At 51.5% G+C, this 21,084-nt stretch overlaps 2 protein-coding genes across 20 annotated transcripts in view; one reads left to right on the top strand and one right to left on the bottom strand.

Annotated features, from left to right (window-relative positions):
* CCNI2 (cyclin I family member 2) lies at positions 1-3,437 on the top strand. 3 transcript variants are annotated; one of them, XM_059063376.2, is made up of 4 exons: positions 1-516; positions 960-1,091; positions 1,655-1,729; positions 3,194-3,437. In XM_059063376.2, exons 1-4 carry the CDS (start codon positions 85-87, stop codon positions 3,434-3,436), a joined length of 882 nt encoding a protein of 293 aa, XP_058919359.1. In that variant the 5' UTR covers positions 1-84; the 3' UTR covers position 3,437. The 3 variants fall into 3 exon arrangements, with proteins under 3 accessions (XP_058919359.1, XP_066887712.1, XP_066887711.1); XM_067031610.1 differs by having other exon boundaries at positions 11-613; XM_067031611.1 differs by lacking the exon at positions 1,655-1,729.
* Positions 3,156-21,084, bottom strand: part of SEPTIN8 (septin 8) — a 26,421-nt gene continuing 8,492 nt past the window's right edge. For 2 of the 17 annotated variants that reach the window (XM_067031600.1, XM_067031591.1), the window contains exons 2-10: positions 18,003-18,123; positions 16,760-16,955; positions 16,226-16,412; positions 15,061-15,222; positions 14,394-14,490; positions 14,028-14,196; positions 13,691-13,823; positions 13,399-13,589; positions 3,156-4,480 (exon numbers count right to left, since the gene is read on the bottom strand). In XM_067031600.1, the coding sequence (XP_066887701.1) occupies positions 4,315-4,480; positions 13,399-13,589; positions 13,691-13,823; positions 14,028-14,196; positions 14,394-14,490; positions 15,061-15,222; positions 16,226-16,412; positions 16,760-16,955; positions 18,003-18,123 (1,422 nt within the window). In that variant the 3' untranslated portion in view covers positions 3,156-4,314. Of the gene's footprint in view, positions 4,481-8,115; positions 10,980-13,398; positions 13,590-13,690; positions 13,824-14,027; positions 14,197-14,393; positions 14,491-15,060; positions 15,223-16,225; positions 16,413-16,759; positions 16,956-18,002; positions 18,124-20,335; positions 20,380-21,084 lie in introns of those variants that run through there. The other 15 variants (XM_067031603.1, XM_067031594.1, XM_067031601.1 and 12 more) reach the window with 8 other exon arrangements.

Consider the following 21,084-nt stretch of genomic DNA (forward strand, 5'->3'; position numbering starts at 1 on the left):
TGGCAGCCCCAGCTGCAAGTCCCGGGCGATGGGTTAGAAAAAGCCGGGCTAAGCCGGGCCCCAGACCCGGGATCAGGCGCTGCCATGGCTTCCGGCGGGCGGCCCGCCCCGGAGACGTCCGCCTCGGAGATAAGATCCGTCCGGCGTCCAGGTGAGAGTCCGGACGAAAGTCTGGGCGAAACAGTCCTTCGCTGTCTTCTCCCGCCGCCTCCGTGGAATGTCTCTCTCCCCGCTGCGATCCGGAGAAGTTTCCCGGAGGCTTGCCTGCACGGAGCGGTCAGTCTCCCGGAGCCGTCGTGGACCAGACCAATGCGGGGGGCAATGTGGCCTCGGCCAGCCGCGCGCCCCGCCCCCGGCGCCGCTCTGGGGCCACCGCCCCCGTCGCCCCCAGTTCCCAGCCGGCCCGGGCTGGTGCCGAGCGACTGGGGAGGCGTCCTGGACGAGCGCCAGCTGGACGCCCACCTGGCCCAGGCCCAGGGCCGCGAGGCGCGCCTGTGGCTGGGGGGCCGACTCCAGGTACCGGTTCCCGCGGGGGCCCCTCCCGAGAGCATGTTCATCCTCCTCCTCACGCGCGCACGGGACGCGGCCGGGTTCCACCTGCACCCGCGATCAGGTGAGCCGCACCCTGGAGCACGCACCTTCCCCAGGTGCGTCCCCCGCACGAGGCAAGAGTCGAGATTCGCCAGCTTCTCACTGAGACGGTGCTTCTCTAGTAGGTGTTTTAGAGGAGGGCTTGTTTGAGTTGGGGAACTCTGATGAAGACCAAAAAATGGGCATAGGAAGGAGAGGGTCTGGATGGGGGAGGCGCTGGGTAAGAGAGGCCCTTTATCCGACAGAGATTTAAGGTGAAGAGGCTTCTTACAGCCCCTCTGGTCACCTTACGCAGACCGTCCAGCCACTGATGGACCGAGACTGGCCACCAGCGACCTTCCCTTCTCTGCCCCACCTCCTCCTTCCAGCAGGTGGAGATTTGTGAAGCTTTCCAGGAAGTCGTGTTGGGGCTCCTGAGAGTTGAGAACATCTTTGACTTCTCCCAGACCACTTTTAACCTGGCCCTCACTATCTTCAGCCGCCTCATAGTTTCAGTAAAGGTAGGGAAGTCTATGAGGGATGGTGACAGATGTTGGGGGCACAAACTTACCTCTATTTCCCATTGCTGCCTAAGAGGTGAGCCACCCCAGGTGCTCAAACTGAGCCTCATCAATTCAGTAAATGGCTCCAAGTGGTAGAACTGGAATTGGAACATCCTACCATCGTGCCTGTCTGACTCTGTGTTGTGTGGCTGTCAGGGGTCGACTTGGGGAGCATGAGAGGACCTAGCTGGGAAAGGACTCCCTTTGTGATGAGGTGGGGTGTACTTGTCTGGACCAATACAATGCAGCCTGAGGTCAGGATGGGACTGTGTGTTCCCTGAGATGGTGCCATATTTCCCACCTCCAGTCAGTCCTCTAACGAAGGACTATTGCGGTTCTGAAACCAGGAGGTTTTTACCGGTCACATCTAAAAATGGGGGTAACTTCCTTGTGGATAAATATAATCAGTCTTTTTTAAAAAGTTAAAAAGGCAAAACTTAATTTCTTAAAAAAAGCCACAGATGCTTTACAGTTAGTTTCTGGCATTCATATTCTGCTCATGTGTTTCTTCCATACTGCAGATAAAAAAGTGTTTACTCCATTGTGTTACAATTACTTCCTTGAGACTTGCTGCAAAAGTTAATGAAGAAGAGGAGGTATGCATCCCTAGAAGCTCATTCAGGGCTGCTTTTGAGGTATAGGGGTGTGTAACACTGGGAACACTCAAGTTTCCTGAAAGGTCTGTGGCCTTGGAAATGGGCATTTTGGAAAAGTCATACCTTCCAGGATTTCTGCTGTCCCTTCCTTAGGCTTGTCAGACTTTTGGACCCCACAAATGGGTAATTAGAACAGCAGAATTGTCCTGGCCCAGCAAACCCAGAGGTCTGACTTCCTAGCAGATATAATCTTGCCTCATTGGTTGATGCCACATGCCACCTCCCATTAAGCAGAAGAAAAAAGCCTCCCAAACCATACGGCCTAGTGACCACCCCCAGAAACTACATCTAAGAAAGCTGCCTGAGACTTAAGGACTTGGCTGTGTCAAAGAAACTGGTGTTCAGGGACTCTGGGACCCTTCTCCACGTGGGGCAGGAGGGCCATGTGCAGCGGGTGGAAAAGAAGCCCCCATAAATGCTTCAGGCTTGCTTGAACTTCTCAGTTTCACTGTGGCTTCTGTTCAGAAGATCCTCTCCCAATATCCTTCCGAGACCTCCCTTCCTTCCTCCTTCCCCCGACCCTCTCCCCCTTTGGGGGATAGTGGAATCACTGCCATTTCTACAAGGTCTCCCTTGGCTGATCTCAGGGTCCATGGGGGCAGAAAAAGTCACTTGTGTGTCCAGTTCCAAACCTTCAATAAAATTTATTTTAACCTTGTTTATGAGAATATAATTCGTGCCCCCAAAGATGCTTTTGTCCAACTAAAAATCAAGTAAATAACCCTTAAAAGAAATATTTCTAGATGTTATAGTAGTAATACTACTATACAGTTATATAGTTATATAGTAATACTTTTATCTAAAAAAGTAGGACCAAGTCTTCAGTGTACTTGGTACTTGCATGTTTACTCATACACAAGCCTTATTAGCTTCTCTGGGGAAAAGTCATAGTTTTTCCAGAACTGAACTGCCTTCCATAAGGGCTGAAAGGAATGTGTTTGCAGCTATGGTGTTGCCAAAACCATGGGAGGTTTTATCAGTGAGTCTGACGCAGACCAGGAAGCTCAAAGGCATACTCCTCTCTACAAGGAAACATGGTAGGGATTGGGAACAGGGAATGGATAGAGCCCACAGCTGGAAAGCTTTGAGTGCGTTCTTACAGCTGAATGGGGGAGATGGCACAGCCCCAGCCTCCAAAGCACCTTCAGGTATGAGCTGGAGTGCAGATGGGGATCAAGACCTGTTGGCAGCAGATGACCATGTGACATTCACTACATATTGTCACAATACCTGGGGACTTGACAGCCAAGATCTGGTTTGGTTTTTCTTTCAGAAGCATTTTCTGTGGTGGGTCACTGGAAGACAGCACTACTAGGGTCATGGATGCCCAGTCCCCAGGGATAAGAAAACGAAAGCTACCATGACATGGTGTAGGGCTTTGGCCTCTTTATTTTCCTTTTACAGTTAATTCCACGCATAAAAGACTTCATAAAGCACTATGGCTCTGGCTATTCCCCGAATGAGCTGCTGAGGATGGAGCTGGCTATTTTGGACAAACTTCACTGGGACCTCTACAGTGGGACACCGCTGGACTTCTTGACCATAGTAAGTACGAGTCTACCCTGGACTCGCTGTGCCTTTAGAACAGCTGTTCACAACATAGGATGGCAAAGCACACGTCCTTGCATATGCAGCACAGTGAGGTGACCCACAAGGCTCACAACATACGGAAGAGTGAAATGTTGTCTTAAATCCAACACAGTTCCACCAGACTCCCACTTCTAAAGGACATTAAATTAACTTTACAAAGATATTTAGATGGCACTGTTATGGTGAGTTTCTCTTTTAAATACACACTGCAAAAATATTTAACTTTCCATTCTATGAATACTGTACATAAAAATCTGTCTGCTTTTGCTATACTTTACACACATTCACTTAGCTGTCTTTATTCACCTACACACAATCCTTATTGAGGCTTTAGACCATATTGATCTGGCACTTAAAAATGTCGTATTTGTTCGTATTTGTTTTAGTTAGAGAATGATGGTCATCCTTTAGAATATGATTCTGTTAGTAAGGCAAAATTATGCAATGTGGAAATGTCATGGGGTTTTGGTCTGTTATGAGGCATGAAGATTAAATCACTAAGGGCTGCATCAGTATGAAAACTGGCCACTGTTGCCAAGCTGCAGTTTCCTCTCATGTCAAGCAGATACAAGTAACTTTTCTGCTACCTTAATCTCGAATCATATGCTTCTGTTTTGCAGAATTGAAACACTGTCATCTGAGTACTTTAGGCTCTTAATGAGCATGTCACAAAGCAGACTGTCTTCTCTCCAGGGTTGAAGCTAAGCTTGGCCACAGAGGGGGTATTAAGCCTCAAGCCCCTTGGGGGGCCATGAATGGGAATGAAAAGGGTTGGGCAACATTTGAAATTCCCTGATGATAATTTAAATTGTTTGCACTTTTGGTCATTGATATATGAAAAGTATGGGGGTTTTCTGTTCTAACATTAAAAACCACGGTCTCCAGTTCCACGCCCTGGTGGTCCTGGGCTGGCCCCACGTGAAGGAGCTGCTGCCTCAGAGGAATCCTTCCCTCCACGTCGCGTCCCTGACCAGGCAGCTGCAGCACTGTATGGCGGGCCACCAGCTGCTGCAGTTCAAGGGCTCCACACTGGCCTTGGTCATCATCACCTTAGAGTTGGAGAGGCTCATGCCCGACTGCTGTACTCCTATATCTGATCTGCTAAAGAAAGCACAGGTAGACATCAACTTTGCCCCAGACCAGGCTCTCAGTTTTGCCCCTTCAGCTGATGCACTCTGCCCCCAAAGGGTACCTGTGGCCCTTCTTGGCCCTTGTGGGCTCCAGAAGATGCTCTGGCCATGATGACTCTGAAGAGTCTTCCTAAGGGCTAGGCTTTCCAAACATGGCATATCCTCTGGACTTGAGTATTAGATACACATTCCCTTCACCAGAGCAGGTTTCTCTGACAGTGAGTGAAGCTTTATCTCAGTAGCAGCCCTTGTAGTCAAGAGGATGTGGGGACATGTCTAGCTCAGGAGGAAGCAAACCTGAGCTTAGTACTGGGGAGTGCAAATTTCAGACCCCTCACCCTCTATATGGTACCAGGCACCAGGATACCCTGAGTAGGCACTGGGAGGTCAGAATCACTCAGGATGGAAAGGGTAAGATGGAATGCAGTTAGAATAATGACAGTTTTTGCTGAGGTTGAAGATGGGTGTTCCTGAGATGGTGGGGTTAACGTTCTTAAGTTGGGTGGTTGGACCTTCCTGAAATTGCTCCATGCTAATATTTCATTGCTCATTCTTTAGAATGTAAAATGATTCTGCCTCAAGGATAACCACTCTTTTTTAATTACAGGTCGGTATTAGGCAGTGGAACCACTGCAAAGAACTTGTGAAGCAGCAGCTGACAAGTTTTTAGTCATCCTCCCACACAGACAACTTTCTGGCTCACCTGCCAGCCTCTGTGCCCCTACCCCGCTGCCCTTTAGAGCATAATGGCAATCCCTCCTTGCTTGGACTCCTCTATATTGTAGGCTTTATGGATCCTCTAACAAGAAAGGAAGAAGGCCCTGAAAGAGCAACTGAGAAAACATTCCTGTCTTCAGAAAAACATAAGAGGGCAAAAAAGACAGGTCAGGGTCCCTAAAGGGAAGGGTAATCTGACAAATTGAACCCTTGCCTCCCTCTGAACCCTGGGCCCGAGACCAGGGAGAAGGAGTAAATGCTCATACTGCAGCTTGCTTTTTCCAGCAAGGGCTGTATCAGCCCCTAAGACAGCTGGACTATGAGGCCACAGGTAGGCCTTGCTCAGGGCCGAAGGGCTGGGCTGGTGCTGACAGACAAGTTCTTGCTGCTCCACCTGCCAGAGCTGGCCAGGTCCTTCCAGCTTCCCAGGCTTGTACCAAGAACATGTGCAGGTTTCAAGTCCCAAGTACTCTGCCCACCCCTGCAGAAATGGGATAGTCTCTCCAGATAGATTTACCTTGACTTGGCCAGGATTTAAGTCTTTTCTTCATAAGGACTCGATTTATAAAGTATGCTTTAGTTAATGTACAGCAACTTGATCAAGCTTTAGGCAAATTTCTCCTTTGTTACTCTTAAGCAAAGTAGTTTATTAGCTTAACTAGAGGGATTCTTGTGTTAAAGCAGAACACTTCAAGGCAACCCTTGTGATGAGGAGAGACAGCTCCCAGAGCTTTTGGTTGAGGTGAGCAGGTGCTGAGGCTGAGGCTGCCTCCACCACTGCCAGGAGGAGGGAGAGATCACTAGCGTGGCTGAGGGAGGTGACCCTATAGAGCCATTCTCTAGGCAGTGGAGTCCAGCTGGCAGCGATGCCACTGGGGCTGTGTTAAGTAGTGTTGGGGATATGAATGACTGAGCCACACATTTAGAGGTAATTTGTGAAGTCCTTCCACTGTGAACAGTTTTTTTGTAAACGCGCTAAGCCATGCGGAGTGTGATCTGCTACCAGCTGCAAAATAGCCGAGGACTAGGTATACTATAATAGTGTCTGTACTGTGGTCAGCACAAATCTCTACCTTTTGTTGAAACAAATTTGCTTGTTGGAGCTTTTGTTAAAATACACCTTAATTCCTTTCAAACCTGTCTGAGTCTTATTTTAGATGTATTAGATACCTTGCATTTAGAGTTGATAGAGTCAAATACACTTGAAGTACGTCTCTCGAGCCCTGTCAGGAACTGTCCTCTAGTCCAGCACAGAGGGACATGCTGAGGAGCAGCCTGCAGCTCATATGGCCACAGCTCGCTCTGCTTCCTTCCTTCCACTGGGAGTGGGCACTGTCACTGGTGGGGCAGGGGCTCATCCTGAGGGCCCACACCAGCTCACACTGTCTCTGACTTCAGGAAACTGCTGAGAGGTATCTGGACCCCCTTAACCAAGTAAGCTGCATCCTCAGAGCTAAACTAACTCTCAGTCTCTTGGAAAAAGGAGAAGGTAGACCTGTGAGCCACAGTATGGGTGTAAGGGACAGCCTTGCTGCTTCATCTTTCTGTAAATAATATTCCCCTTCTTTGGGGAAGCAAACTTCTGTATTGCCAAAATACCACTTGTGAGATTTTTTGGGTTTTGTTTTTAAAGTTTTATGCTGTTCAAGCTTGCCTTGGAATCCTAGGTCCCATCCTACTCTCCTTTAACATTTTTTTTCCTGCAGTTAGGAACTCATATCCCATCTCAGATTAGAGATTGGGGATCACTGTGGTGGGAGAAATAAAGACACTTCCATCTTCCATTTGTCCCCATCTGCAGAGGGCAGGGATTGGTAAAGGACTGTGGCTGCAGAAAACAGAGATGGGAGAGAGTTCAGAGGCAGATGGGCTAAGAGAAGAGCACGGTGGATGAGCATCATAGACCTGTCCTAAGTTTGTCCAAATATTACCTCCCCCAATTAGGTGAGCCAAGGTCCTTCCATCAGTGTGGCGCTATTCCCCCTGGCTTCCTAGAGAGTCTCTGTCCTTCAAAGCTTGATGAAGACTTTGCCTCCCTGCTACCTGCCTCCCTGTGGGGAGAGTAGTGCTGTACCTTCACTAGGGATGCCTGCATGCCAGTCTCCCTGCTGGGCTGTCAGCTTCCCCACCTTAGTCCCCCATCTCCTCATTTTGGTCTTCCCAGAGATTAGCCTAGTGTCCAACAGAGAAAGCACCTCAACAGTGGGCCCAGGAGATTGCCATCACTTCCTTCAACCACCAGTCTGTCCTTCCTCAACCAAATATTTGCCTACTTAGCAGGGCATCCCACCTCTACAAAACCATCTCAGGTCCACCAACCTACACTGTCAAGCTGCACAGGAATTAAGGGTCCAGGATACCAATATTGAAACCTCAATTCCTCCAGTTAAGAGCTGTGTGACCTTGGGTAATTACTTAACCTCTCTGTGCCTTGCCTATAAAATGGGGAAAACGGTACCTAACCATAGGATTATTGTGAAGATTAGAGGAATTAATACATGTAATGCACTTTAGACCAATGACTAGCACACAGTAAGAACTCAAATGTTAGTTGTCATATGTCAAGCCTCCTCAACAAGGAGGTAAACTTTTCAAGGGCAGGGTCTTCCTTCTCTCATGTCCTGCTGGATAAAGTCACCTGATAAAGATTCATTAACTACAGGCTGCGTCTTCTCTTTTCTATCTTTCCTCCATCCCACACCTATTCAAGATTCTTTCACAGACGCCCATGGAAGGATTCACTATTAAAACACAACTCCTATAGAAGCTGATCAACCCCACAAAGTTCATGGAAAAGACAAGCTGTATTTCACCACAGGTGTAGCAGATTAATAGGCTAGGAAACATTAAATCAGAAAAGCCACTGCCCAAAAAAGACACCACAAAAACTCAAAATAAATGCAAAATTTAATGGAAAAAAATGAGTACAAAGTGAATGGAAAGGAACAAAAATTGTCAATGAATGAAGGAGTAAATGAATTAACAAGTGAAGCAGTTTTAGAAAAGCATGTTAATGTAACAGACCAGCAAGCCACACTTCCCTGGGGCCTCTTATCCAGTAATACGAGCCCCACTTAATGGAACCCACACAAAGACATACACACAAACATACATGGAATTAGTCTGCACAAGTGCAGACCACCTAGACTCAGGTTACCCATAACTTGGGTGACCATACATCCCAGTTTGCCTGAGACAGTCATGGCTTATGCCTGTTGACTTGGCATAATTATCAATAGCATTTCTTTTCACTCTCAAAAGTCTCAGTTTGGGCAATAAATTATACGGTGATTCTACCCAAAACCAACTTGGTTCATGAAAGACATGATAGTAAATGCCAGCGTGATCCCACTGACTGTCCTAAATGCCAACAGATGATACTGAGACAAAAAAGGAGGGATAATCAGATCCTGCAGACAGGGGGCACATTCCGTGACGGGGAGCTTGTTAAATAATGGCAAGTTCTAAGCCCACCTTGGGCACCAAGGATTAATTTGGTCTCAGCTAAAAATGACAAAATTCCAAACATAAACAGCATGGGAGAAAAGTGCAGTAAGGCTCGCTGAAGTCAATGGGTCCTGTGGAGGCAGCTCAGACCCCAGAAAATGTAACAATGACAGGTCTCCCCGAGATTCTGGGAAGGCTTGGGCCTGCAGGCAGATAACCAGCCATAATTCTGGCCTCCCAAGTATGCCCTGGGTGCAGCCCGCAGGCGGCAGTGGATGGGTGGCAGAATCTGCCCACTCCAAGAGTCCCCAGATTAGCCCATGAATCAGGAGTCCTCATTTCTTATATAACCAGTGAACCTGCTGGGTCACTGAGCCTTGTCTTCAGAAATACATTAGCTGACAGAGGCTATCTTAAAGGTCATACTTCCACCCAACTAAATACACTTTCAGACATATAATTACCCTAAAGTTAAGCCACTCGCAGTCCACATCTGCCTTAGATATGCTGATTTACCTTTTTGGATAACCACACTGAGACATCAGTTATAGCCAGAGGTGGATTTACTCTGAAGCTAATGAAGCTTAATTCTCAGTGCCCTTTCCAAGGCCCTGTACCTAATTTTATACTCATATCCTTCTTTTTTTCTTAAAAAAAAAAAAGGTTTCTCAAGTAGTTCAAGCTTCGAGCCCCTCAAAAACCTGTATCCACCCATGGTCATGGCATAACTTTGGAGAATTTTCACTTTGAGCATCAATAAAACCTGCTCTACTCCTGGTGAGGAGAAAAAGACCACCTTTTCCTGGTCACGCCTCAGTGGATACTCACAGCTCACCCTCCACCCCTCTCTGAATGGAACATGGTCTCAGAAGGGCAGGAAGGAGCCAGGACCTTGTCCTGGAAATCAGTAAAGCAGGCCAAGGCAGAAAGAGGGAAACAATGACGGAAGAGAAGATGAAGGACGTAAAATACAAAATGCCAATCCAACAATAAATTAGCGCAGCTTCCTAAGTCTTCCAACTAGGGAGTGCACTAGACTGTAAGCTCCTTGAGGACAGAGCTGTGCATTACTCTGGGTAGCCAGTGCCCAGCACAGTGCTTCATCAACATTAAATGAAATCCTTCGTCTCATCTATTCATTTCTTGGGTACCATATTATCAGCCCATGTTTTCAACCCTGATATTCTCAATGGCTTGCAAACCAACAGGAACATAGAAGAATGCTTGTACTTTCTTAGAATGTTCTCTTTAAGAATGCCAGTAAAGGGGAAAAGCTCCTCTGCTGGTATATTTTTCTTAAATTGTTCACATACATCAGACACTTTCATCTCTTTCCCTGCGACTCAGCCAAGAAAAAGGAAACAATGACCTGGAGAAAAACCTGTTTCCGCTGAACACTCTTTGCGTGTGGAATATGCAGGATTGGTTTGGGGGGGGTCTTAGTTAGAGTCAAACACTTAACATGCACACATGGGGTTGGTCCCTGTTTACAGGTAGCACCTCTGGGGCACAAAGACAATGGCTTTGGGCTGCTGTTCCATTTACATTCACAGTAAAAACACTGGACGTGGTCTTGCTCATGATCCACTTTCATCCATAAAGAAATTCCAAACACTGTCATTACAGGATGTTTATTACCCACCTCTCCCTATATTTTATAGGGATACTTTATACATAAGAAAGGTTTAGAGATATTTTTAGTTTTTAAAAATCAGGGAATCTGTTACTTATGAAAATAATGGGAGAGGGTATTATTTGTCTTTATGCTCGTGCCAAAATAAAAATTTAGAAGTGATTTAAAAGTTATTATTGAAATTAAGCTCTAGGTTAGAAAAATTAAAATGAAGGGGAATCAGACGAATTTGCAGCATGTATACCACACCACGTGGCCACACCTAGGGCACTGCATGAGTTGCCATCTTGACGCTGAACAATTAGGCCGAGCATCGCCGGCTGGGGCCTTCGCTAGTGGCACAAAACTGCTCCATCAAGGAATAGTGACACTGTAAATGGAAGACCAGCCACTGGCTCTGAAAAAAATAAACCTCATCAGTTTTGGATTCCAGCATTCATGGCTTTAACGAGTTTGCATAAAGAGGGCAGCCAGCCAGGCCCAGGCAGCCTGGGGGATGGCGGGGTTGGGGTGGGGGGGGACAAAGCAAGGCTGTAAACACTGGAGTCTGTACCAGCTCCCAGTCCGTCCTCACACCATGTTATGGGAGAAGGGTCACAAGGTGTAACTCAAGCAACTTAACACATGAAAGTCTAAAGTCCACTCTTGACATGTAAGTCTGTGCGTGCGTTAACTGAAAAATAAAAATAAAACAAACAGAACAAAAACAGAAACATTAAAAGGTACACAGACGACGAAATCAAACAGAAGCAAAAGACAGCAAGATGAACACTGGGAAAGGACAGTCAGTTTGGCATTTGTAACAAGCAAAGCAGAGAATTCGCTTCAGTTTATGGCATCTCAGGCTGAGGGTCTGATAGGGAAGTAATTTTGCAAAGACAAATTCAAATTTGAAGAATAAGTACAGTCAATCAAAGCCATTCAACTAAATGGTCACAAAAAAATGTCCCCCCAGATGCACTCCTGACTCATCCCATTCCCCTGACCACGGCGGGGGGAAGGGGTGCTCCCAGCCACCCCACCTACCCCACTCCTGGCCTCCACAAGGCCAGCATTGGAGGAGAGGGCTCTCTCCCAGAGGCCAAACTGACTGAAGCTTTCTGGAATGTCCAGCAAACAGAAAAGACCTGTTTTCCAGGCCCAGGTCACATGAAAAAAGCAGGGAGACCTGATACCAGTGATGAGCCCCACCCTGAGCTGTGCTGGTGCCCTTGCAGCCAGCCTGCACCCCACCCCATTGGCCCTCATCCCCTGACCTAGCCACGGGTCCTTGATCTTCTGTTTTTGAGGGGTTTCTCCATAGCTTATTTCCCAGGGCACTCTGCCTTTTTTTTTTTTTAACGAGATGGCCTGGGATAAGCTGGCAGGGAGCACAGCAAAGTCAATTCAGGAGCCAGCACATGGTTCATAGAGTGGCATACCCCCTCTCATGAAAAACCAGATTTCTGAGCCATTAGCTTGAAATCCACACAGGTTCCAATTCACAGAGCCCTCACACTCACCAAGCTCATCAAGACCTGGACATGGGACCTGGGCTGGAAGCAAATGCAAAGCAGAAGGGAAATTTACATGGCTGAGGGGAGTGTGGGGCTGGGGTCCTCCCTGGGGACGAGCAGGGGCTTATCTGTCGCAGCCGTGCCAGCAGCTGGGGTGGAGCCACCAGTCAGCAGGATGCGGGAAACTACAGGGTCTATTCCAAAGCAGAAGACAGGCCTCGGGAATGAGAACTAGCATCCAGTTCCTAAACGCCTGGCTTTGTCCCCCTGGTCTCCCCAAGAAGCTCCTTAATTTTATTTTCCTTAGATGTGTCTGTGCCTCTGTGCGTGTGTGCCTTGGGGACTGTGTGTGTTAGTAGATATGTGTCTGAGTCTATGGATGTGATGGGGCAGGAGAGAGTAAGATAGTGTACATGTGTCATGTGTGTGTGTGTGTTAGGGAGCACAATATTGGGGGGCAGGTGGAAGGCTAAGGCCACAAGCAGCATCCCAGGGCCACAGCTAGCCATGCGCTGCATGGCCCTAACCACAAGGAAGCTGCCACTTCCACTGCCACCAAGGAAGGAAGTGCCTGGACACACACATTCCCAAACACTCCAGGAGGAAATGGAATTCCAAGAAGAACAAGAATGAGGACCAAGATGAGTACACCTGGCAAGAGAAGGAAGGGACCTGACACAGACCAGGGGCAGGGAGAAGCAGGGACAGACGAGATCCCCATGGTGTAATGCTGTGTAGGACATTGAATGAAGTGGGGCGGGAGAGGGAGACTCCCCAGGAGCCAGGGCATAGGGACTCCAGATGTGAGTGTAGAAACAGGCTATGAAAAACACCAAGGAGAAAGGACTTAGAGTGGCCCCCACCTGGCCAAAAGTTGACTGCACTCCTGGAAAAGCCTCCTCCCCATCCCCCATAATTCTCTCTCCTCTGAGTACTCTCGGAGGAACAACTCCAGCCTCTACTTGAGGGGCAGCCCCCTCTCCAGTAGGACTCACAGGGCCCCTGCAGGGAGTTGCTGTCCTTTCTTTAGCAGGTCAAGATCATAGTGTCCAGGGGGTCAGTGCTGGCTGGGCTCAAGTCTCCACTGTCCTCAGTCACCACCTGCCTGCCAATATGGGGCCCACATCCACAGCTTCAGGACTGAGGGGGAGGCACCATGGCTGTCCAGGCAGAAACCACAGGAGCTTTTGGAATCTGCCCAGAAATGCTAACATTCCCAGGCCCTGACTGTCTCCTGGGCTGAAAGACTTTCCCTGAGACCCTACACCCTCTCGGGAGCCACTCCCTGCCTGTGTGGCCCAGCCTTCTCCACCCAGCTCTTGAGGGGGCTGTGGGAGAGAGAGAGAAAGACACAGAGAGAGAGAGAGAAATGGGGTGTGGGGTAGAAGAGGGAGAGAGGGGCCACTCATGCACAAATACAAGAGTGGGCATGAATGCTTGATATCTTGAGATATGAAGATCACTAGTGAAAGAAGAAAGGTGAGCAAGAATGAGGTGGGAGAGCAAGTGAAAGAAGAGAGCAAAATGGTGAACCAGCAAGAGTGAGCGAGAGTGAGAGAGAGTGAGCCAGCGCAGGGCAGGGAGCTCGCCACCTACTTCTTCTTGTCCTTGTCCTTCCTCAGAGGCTGCTGCGAGGTGGTGTGTAGGGCCTGAGACTGCAGGGCCTCCACCGCCGCCTTCCTGCGGTTGAAGGCGTTAGTCTCCTCCTCCAGTTCCCGGCGCTTCTCTTCCACCTTGCGCTTCTCTTCCTGGTGGACCCGCTTGAGGTGTTCAAACTTCTCGTGGAGCTGGGAGCAGAAGGCGGGAGGCCGGGCTTCATGTGGGCCCAGAAGGAGCCCGGGCCCTCCCTGGCCTGGCCTCCCCCACAACCCTCAAGCCCCGCACACACCTCTCTCTCCTTCTCCTTCAACTCCAGCTCTGTCTCCTTCACTTTGTTGACGAACATCTGCCTCATCTCCTCCTCCTTCCTCTGCAGCTCACTCAGGAATTCTTTCCTCTTGGCCTCATATGTCTCCTGTAGGCTGTGGAGACACAGAGAAAAGAGGCAAAGGCGGGGATTATGGCGGAACGGAGCGGGCAGAGCCAGAGAAGCAAAATCACGTGGGCATGGGAGGTCGGGGGGAGAGGATGCTGGGGTCCCAACAGCCTCTCTCCCCAGCTCACAAGCCCCCAGAACAGATGCCGACGCGGCAAGTCTGGCTGTGGCTGGGGAGACAGGCTGTCACCTGAAAGGCTGGCTGTCACCATCGCTGTCCTGGAAGCCCATCTCCTCCAACTTGCAGCGCCGGTAGAGCTCGTAATGCCGACTGTGGGTCTGCTCGCGGAGGTCCTCCATGTTCACCCGGATCAACATCTCCCGGAGCTTCACAAAGTCGCAGTGATTTTCATTCTCCACTGAAAGGGGAGGGCACGTGGGCATCAGGCAGGCACCCAGCCACCAGCACAGGAAGGACGGGGCACAGGACAGCGGTTAGGGTGTTAGAGGTAGACTCCAGAGGGAGAACAGGCAGCAGATGGTCACGGGGAGGACACAGGACAGGGGACTGAGTCCGGGTCCCCAGCCAGGGCTGTGCTCTCACCACCACACTCACCCTGAACCACGCCCCAAGGGTACTGCCGCGCTCGCACCAGCTTGTTCCCCACCTTCACCTCCTCGGTGCTGCCCACCACGGCAAAGGGCAGGTGTGCCTGGAAAGGGGTCCAAGTGTGCATGAGCACTGAGCTAACACAGGCTAATGGACAGACCCACCCTCACTGCCCCTGGGCCCGAGGGAGGGTTTGCCCAGACCTGAACAAGGCCTGGCCAGATGCTCACTTGCTGGCTTTCCTCTGGAGAAGTATCCTAGAACCTCCACACAGGGGAGTGGGCTGAACCTGCAACCCCTTTCCTCTTGTTCTAGGGTGTTCTTTCAGCCCTTGGGCTCCCCAGGGGCCACTAGAAGCTCCCTCAAACAACCTGTGGGCCTGGCTCTCTTCCAAGTTCCCAAGCCCTGGCATCCTGCCTGCTCGCTCCTGCAGGTTTCAGGTCCCAGCCCTGAGTGCGTACCTTGGGAAACTTAAACCTGGGGAAGCCCCGGTACCAGCCCAATACCCAATTCTTCCCATCCCCTGTCCAGAGGATGCAGGACTGGCCAGCTCCCAGATGCCCATCCATCTTTCCTGGAGAGCTAAGGTTGAAACCCAGGGAAAAGAGAGTGGCCTGGGGCCGGCTCCAAGCTCTCTGGCCCCAGAGCCCCAAGGCCCTTGCCCAACACTCACATTCATGACCGCATTAATCTCTGCAACAGCTTCATCATCCGTGGGAAACTGGTAGATCTGGACCCCATTGCTGACCAGCTCACCCATGATCTTGATCTTGAACTTGTGGAGCTCACTCTTGGAAATGGTGTCTGCTTTGGCGATGATGGGAATAATGTTCACCTGCCAGGATTGAGGAGAGGGGTCAGCAGGTGAGTTGCTCCTTGACTGTAGAGAGCCCTACTCAGGCCACACCCCTAGGCAGATGGGCAGGAAGCCAGAGAGATGGAGCTGCTCCTAAGGGGTGTCCTGGCCTGAACCCAGCCAGCTGGGGCCATTCTGACAGGTTGTAACAATTAGCTGCAGTGTTTCTTACAGCCCTGGCTGCCCCAAACCTCCATCCAGCCCCAAATTAGTCCCTTGGGCATACCCAGCTTTGACCCAGAGTGCTCTGAAGGTCTTAACTGGCGTGGGGCCTGACAGGACCAGCAGTAGGGAGCTGAGCACCCCCAGAGAAGGTTAGATGACCCATTAGCAGTAGCCACAGGAAGACCTCAAAATCTCCCAGGCCAAGGTTATCCCATTGTTCACAGTGAAAATTAACTCCTGAGAGGGGGGAGCAGTCACGTGAGAGCTGACAGGTGACTCTGGGGCTGCACACCCTCCAGGATCCCATGCCATTCCTGTCATTCCCATGAAGCTGCCCTTTTAATACCCACTCCTCATTCCTACTCTAATTCTGGGGCTTAACTCTCCTGTCTCTACTGTGCTAAGGAGGACCCCAAGGGAAAGCCACGGCAGGAAGGACAGGGGAAGTGAAGGCAGCAGAGGAACTAGGAATTGAGAGAGAGAAAATGAGCAGAGAATTGGGATACTCTGGGGAGGTGGGGTCAGAGCGACAGGGGCGAGGTGGGGAGGTAACTCTAGGGGGATGGGGAGGATGCCAGGAGCTAGCAGGCTGAGAATAAGAATCAACTCAGCTGGAAGGAATGGGCTCAGGGCCAGACGCAAGGGACAGAGATCTGGAGAAAGAGCCCAGAGCAATGGGGGCTGGCTGGAGCTGTAGGGACAGATGCAAGAGAAGATACAGAGGACCAAGCCCAGGGGGTTGTGTGCAAGCCCCCAACCACACCCCGCCTCTGTGGAAGATGGGGAGCCCACGGAATCAGCTGGAGGGGGGCCAGACCTTGCTGTCTAGTTTCTTCATGGTCACCAGATCCAGGGACTTGAGGGAGTGCCCCGTGGGTGTGATGAAGTAGAGGCAGACGTGGATCCTCGTGTCATGGTAGTCGAAGAGCGAACGGCGGATCTTCAGCTCCTCCTGCAGATAGTTTTCAAACTGCGCATCGATGTAGTCGACTATGGGCCTGTAACTACAGACGGCTCTGTCACTGGAAGGCAGGCAGGCAGCAGAGCCGCGGTGCAAGGCCTGGAGCCCAGCCAGGCTGCCCACCAGCCTTCTCTCTGTGGGAACGAACAGATTCTACCTGAGGATCCCTGTCTGGGTACAGGTGGCTGACCCCTTCTCCTGGTCCCCCTAGGGGTCCTCAGGACCTTAGATATTCTCCTAACGGCCCTCCCCTGGCCCCCATGGAGTGCGGGCTTGGTTACTTATCTGGGGCAGCGAGGAGTGCAGAGCACTCGGGCACAGTGTTAGAACCACAGCCAACGTGAAGGGATTGGGGAATAGACCAGGCGGGCCACCCTTCCTGCCGCTTGCCTCTCATCCTTATTGATCTGATCCCCGAAGCCCACGGCATCCACGATGGTCAGCTTGAGCTGCACGTTGCTCTCTTGGAGGTCGTAGGTCTGGGGCCGCAGGCACACACACTCCTCATGGTGACTGGCTTCCTCGGTCTCAAAGGTCGTGTTGAAGAGCGTGTTCATCAGTGTGGACTTGCCAATGCCAGTCTCCCCTGGGGGGCAAGGAGTGGGCGGGGGGGATGTCAAAGGCTGGAACTGGGGCTGTCCATGGCTGTTGGGTAAGCCAGGTGGGGCTCAGGCACCCTCGGCCTCTGTACAAGAGAGGGGGGCAGGTCTCCCACTCCATCCCCCACTGTCCCCAACCCCATGAACCATCCCTTCTCAGTGGCCTCAGAAATAATACGTGGAAGGAAGACCCAAAAGGCTGGCTTGGACATAAGACGTGGCTACGTGGGATGTGTAGGTGTTTCCTCAGAGCGTGGGGAAGAGACAAAACCAGGCAGTTGTGAGATACCACTAGACACTGGCCTCTGCTGGCCTCAATGGGACCCGGTCACCTGCTCTGCATGCCATCCCTCCTGGGCCCAGAAAGGTCATGGGGCCAGCAGGGTCAGGGTCTGATGCCACCAGTGGCTCAGCCCACCTGCTGTGGGTGGCCCCAATTTCACGAAGCTTTAATGGGAGGGGGGAGGTTCAGGAAAGGCTGCTTTCCAAGGGGCACCCACAGCCTGGCAGATGCCAGGGCTTGGGCACCTGTAGAGGGTCTGGCAGAGCTTTTTGTCCCCTCTGGGATTCCCAGGCCCTGAGGCACATGGAACCTTCCACAGCCTCCCTGTTGGGGGCTGTATTTGCTTAGATGTGTACTGGAGATTTTACTACATAACACTGTAACGCAGGGACAGTCTGGTTTACCATAGTGTCCTTAACACATAGTAGGAACAACAATAACTATTTTTTAAATAAACAAACAAACAAATGGATCCCAACCACTGTGATAAACACTCAAAGCACTTCCAAGCTTTTTACTCTTTCCAAGTTTACTCTTCATGGCAACCCTGAATCAGGCCCTGGCTCCACCTCTATCTTTGACCCTGGCAGAGACACCCACCAAAGCCTCGTCCTGACCCCCCAAAGTGTCACTCTGCCTGGGAGGTCCCCTTGCAGCTCAACAGGTGGTCAGGGCAGCAGCGCCCCATCTCCCAGAAGACCCACGTCCGTCCTCTGTCTGAGACTACCCCCTGGCCAGGCATGACACTCACCCACACAGAGGATGTTGAAGCTGAAGCCCTGAGTGACCGACTTGCTGACCAGCTGGTCGGGGAGGCTGTCGAAACCCACATGGCCACCCAGGGAGAGGCTCCGGGGCTCTGGCTCTGCATTCTGCCAAGAGAGAGGAGAGACGCAGTGAGCCCACTAGGGAAGAAGGGCCAAGTAGCGGGGAGGCTAAACCTGAATTACCCCCCGACCCCGCTGCCGCCAACCTTGTCTCAGTTCTTAGCACATCTCACGATGCATCGTGAGTGCATCAGAGCTCCAATTCCAGGCCAAGTTTCCACAGAGGGAACCCCAGGGCCTCAAGAACCATGACTCTATCTGGGAAAAGGCCCTTTCACCTGTGGCTTTGCTCCTCCTGGGCTGGTGAGGAATGTCTACACCTGAGGTGTCTCCTGGCAGGAGACACCCCAAGACCTATGGCTGCTACCTGAGGGCTCACCTGCCCTCCTGCCCAGGAGGAGGCCCCAGATGGTTCCTGGATCTTAAAGATTTCAAAAGGCCAAGATTAGAGGGTGTGTATGTTCCTGTGGCCCCTTCCTACTGAAGCAGGACTCAAGCAGAGGCAGGTCTGGCCTGACCCCCTCACACTTGCACTTTCGGGGGGGGGGGGCCTCTCCCATCAGCCTGGGCTCACAGTCCTCCATGGACACCCCTTGCTCCTCACACACCTAAGCATGGAATGCACACGTGGGCCCTGCTGAAGGGGCCGGCGCTCACTCGGACCCACCACTGGGTCTCAGGACCAGTCTCTGGGGCATTGTGACTCTGAGGCCTCAGTGGTACTCTGTAGGGACTCCCAGGTTCTGGTTCCTGCCATCCTTCCAGCCCCACCCCAATCCTAGTTGCTTAGACAGAGGATTCTGGATGAGAATGTGGAGGCCTGCCCAGAGAGGCAGGCAGCAGGTCCTGGGCGAGCAGGGGCCAGTGAGCTGGCCCACAGCACTGTAAAAAGAACCCACCACGACCCAAAGCAGAGGGTCAAGGTCAGGCTCCAATTTGTGTGGATTCTTTGCTTCCCTGGGAGTGGGGGTGGAATGCTATCCTCTGACGGAAGGTTCCCAGGCTCATCCTTCCCAGGTTTGGGTCCGCTTGAGGGCAGGCCCCAGACAGCTCCGTGTAGGGCAGAAGCATGCCTCCTCTGTTCCCAAGCCCCTCTGCCCTGACTGCCAGCTAGACAGAGCAAGGACAGGACAGGACAGGACAGTGGGTCTGAGTCTCATCCTGCCATCCAGCTCACAGCTCCAGAAGGGAGGAAACAGGCCCAACTGAAGACAGTCCCAGAAACACTGATTAGGACAGTGGCAGCCCTTGTGTGAGTACAGGCACAGTGAGCACAGGGGGGCTGAGGACCAGAGAGTAGGGCCCTGGCTCCCTGCCCTCCAGCACAGGGATCTCCTGAGCATCTGCACTACCCCCGACCTCTCTGCAGCTGCAGCCTGTTGCCTCAGCCTGAACCCTCTGACCATTCTTTCCTCCCAACCAGAGCCCCCTGGCACTCAAACCCAACCCTCTCTTCTTCATTAATTATGCCTACCTGCCCCTTCCCCCAGGCCCCTCCCCCAGCTCAGTCATGGCATCCCTGCATCAAAGACTCCCAAGTGTGTGGGGGGGCAGCCTAAGGCCCCACGTGGCCCCTCCAGGCAGCTGTACTATCCCCTTGAACAAGTCAGAGTTACCCCTAAGCGGTTCCCTCCAATGACCCTCTTTCAACAGAGCCTCTGCTCTTATAGCTGACCCTTTCTCCCTGCCCCCATCCCCAGGGGACTGAATCACAACCTTCCCAGTCAAGCCCAGGCCCCCCAGGGCTGCAAACATAACAACAAAGAGGTCCAAAGGCAGCTTCCTCTCACTGGTAGCCTCATCACCAGTAAATGGAGCATAGGAAGTGCTGGGTCTGGTTCAAACCCCCTAGCATGGCATTCCGGGCCCTTTACCATCTGACACCTTTTTCACAGGCTTGGTTCCTGCCCAGCTGGTTATCTCTGGATATACTTTTCAAACTTGACACCTTCCCCAGGCTCCAGAGCTCACTCTACCTTTCCCTGGCACCTGCTTTGACCTGGCCCCTAAGTACTCACAACCCAGACCCCTCACTTGGCTGTGACCCCATTTCCTTGCACTATCAGTTGTCCTTTTTAGATGCATCGTGCTTCTCCAACTGTTCCATGAGCTCCTTGCAGTGGGCTACAGGCTGGGGGAGGTCAGCTTTCCAACTTCCCACCCTCCCACCACTATGTCCAATGTGCTAGACAACACTACCACTTATAAATTACTGAACACTGTCTTTACTGCCACAGCATCAGGGGTATCTGCCCACCTTACACAGAGCGTCATTATTCGGTCTCTGTTCCACCTGCTCGTGGCAGCTTGAGGATCAAATGGAGTACAGAACAGTTAGTCTCGGGCTTTTTTTTCAGGCGAGACTGAAAATCTCCAAAATTTAAGGCGTGCTGTGCTTGCAGAGAAGGCTATGTGTTTATTCATCCTCTTCTTCCAAGGGTGACACAATCAGGATGCAATCCAACATCCTGTAGTCTGCCGCCAAAACCCACCCAGTCAGCTGTCTGGAAGCCACGCACGCGCACACACACATTCGGCTTCAGAGTCCTTACACAGAATCAGAGGCCATCCTATTCCTGATTTTCCCCAACTCTCTTACAGTCCCAGGCTCCAAAGGCTAAGAGCAGCACTCAGGGGTCTCACACAAGCCTACCCACCCACGCTCAGCAAGCCCTGCCTGCCTTCACTCACACAGCTGGGCTCTCTCTGGAGAAGTGTGTACATACAGGGAGGTCTTCGTCCCCAAGTTGTTGCCCAGGCTACGCTCTCACTCCAAGGGCCACAGACCTGGGGCAATCTATCCTGCTCAGGAGCCTCGGGGGCCACGGGAATGTCAATCTCCAGAGCACACGTGCACGCACACACATCCACACACAGAAGAATGGCCGCTGGTCCTCACGGGGACACAGTGTTGTTCCCTGGTCTCAGGAGACTGATCTGACCTCCCAGCTCTATTGAGGTGTGATTCTTACTAATGCCAACCTCCCCGATCCTATATTTGGCATC

Source organism: Kogia breviceps, chromosome 4, assembly GCF_026419965.1.
Source record: "Kogia breviceps isolate mKogBre1 chromosome 4, mKogBre1 haplotype 1, whole genome shotgun sequence".
NCBI classification, from domain to species: Eukaryota; Metazoa; Chordata; class Mammalia; order Artiodactyla; family Physeteridae; genus Kogia; species Kogia breviceps.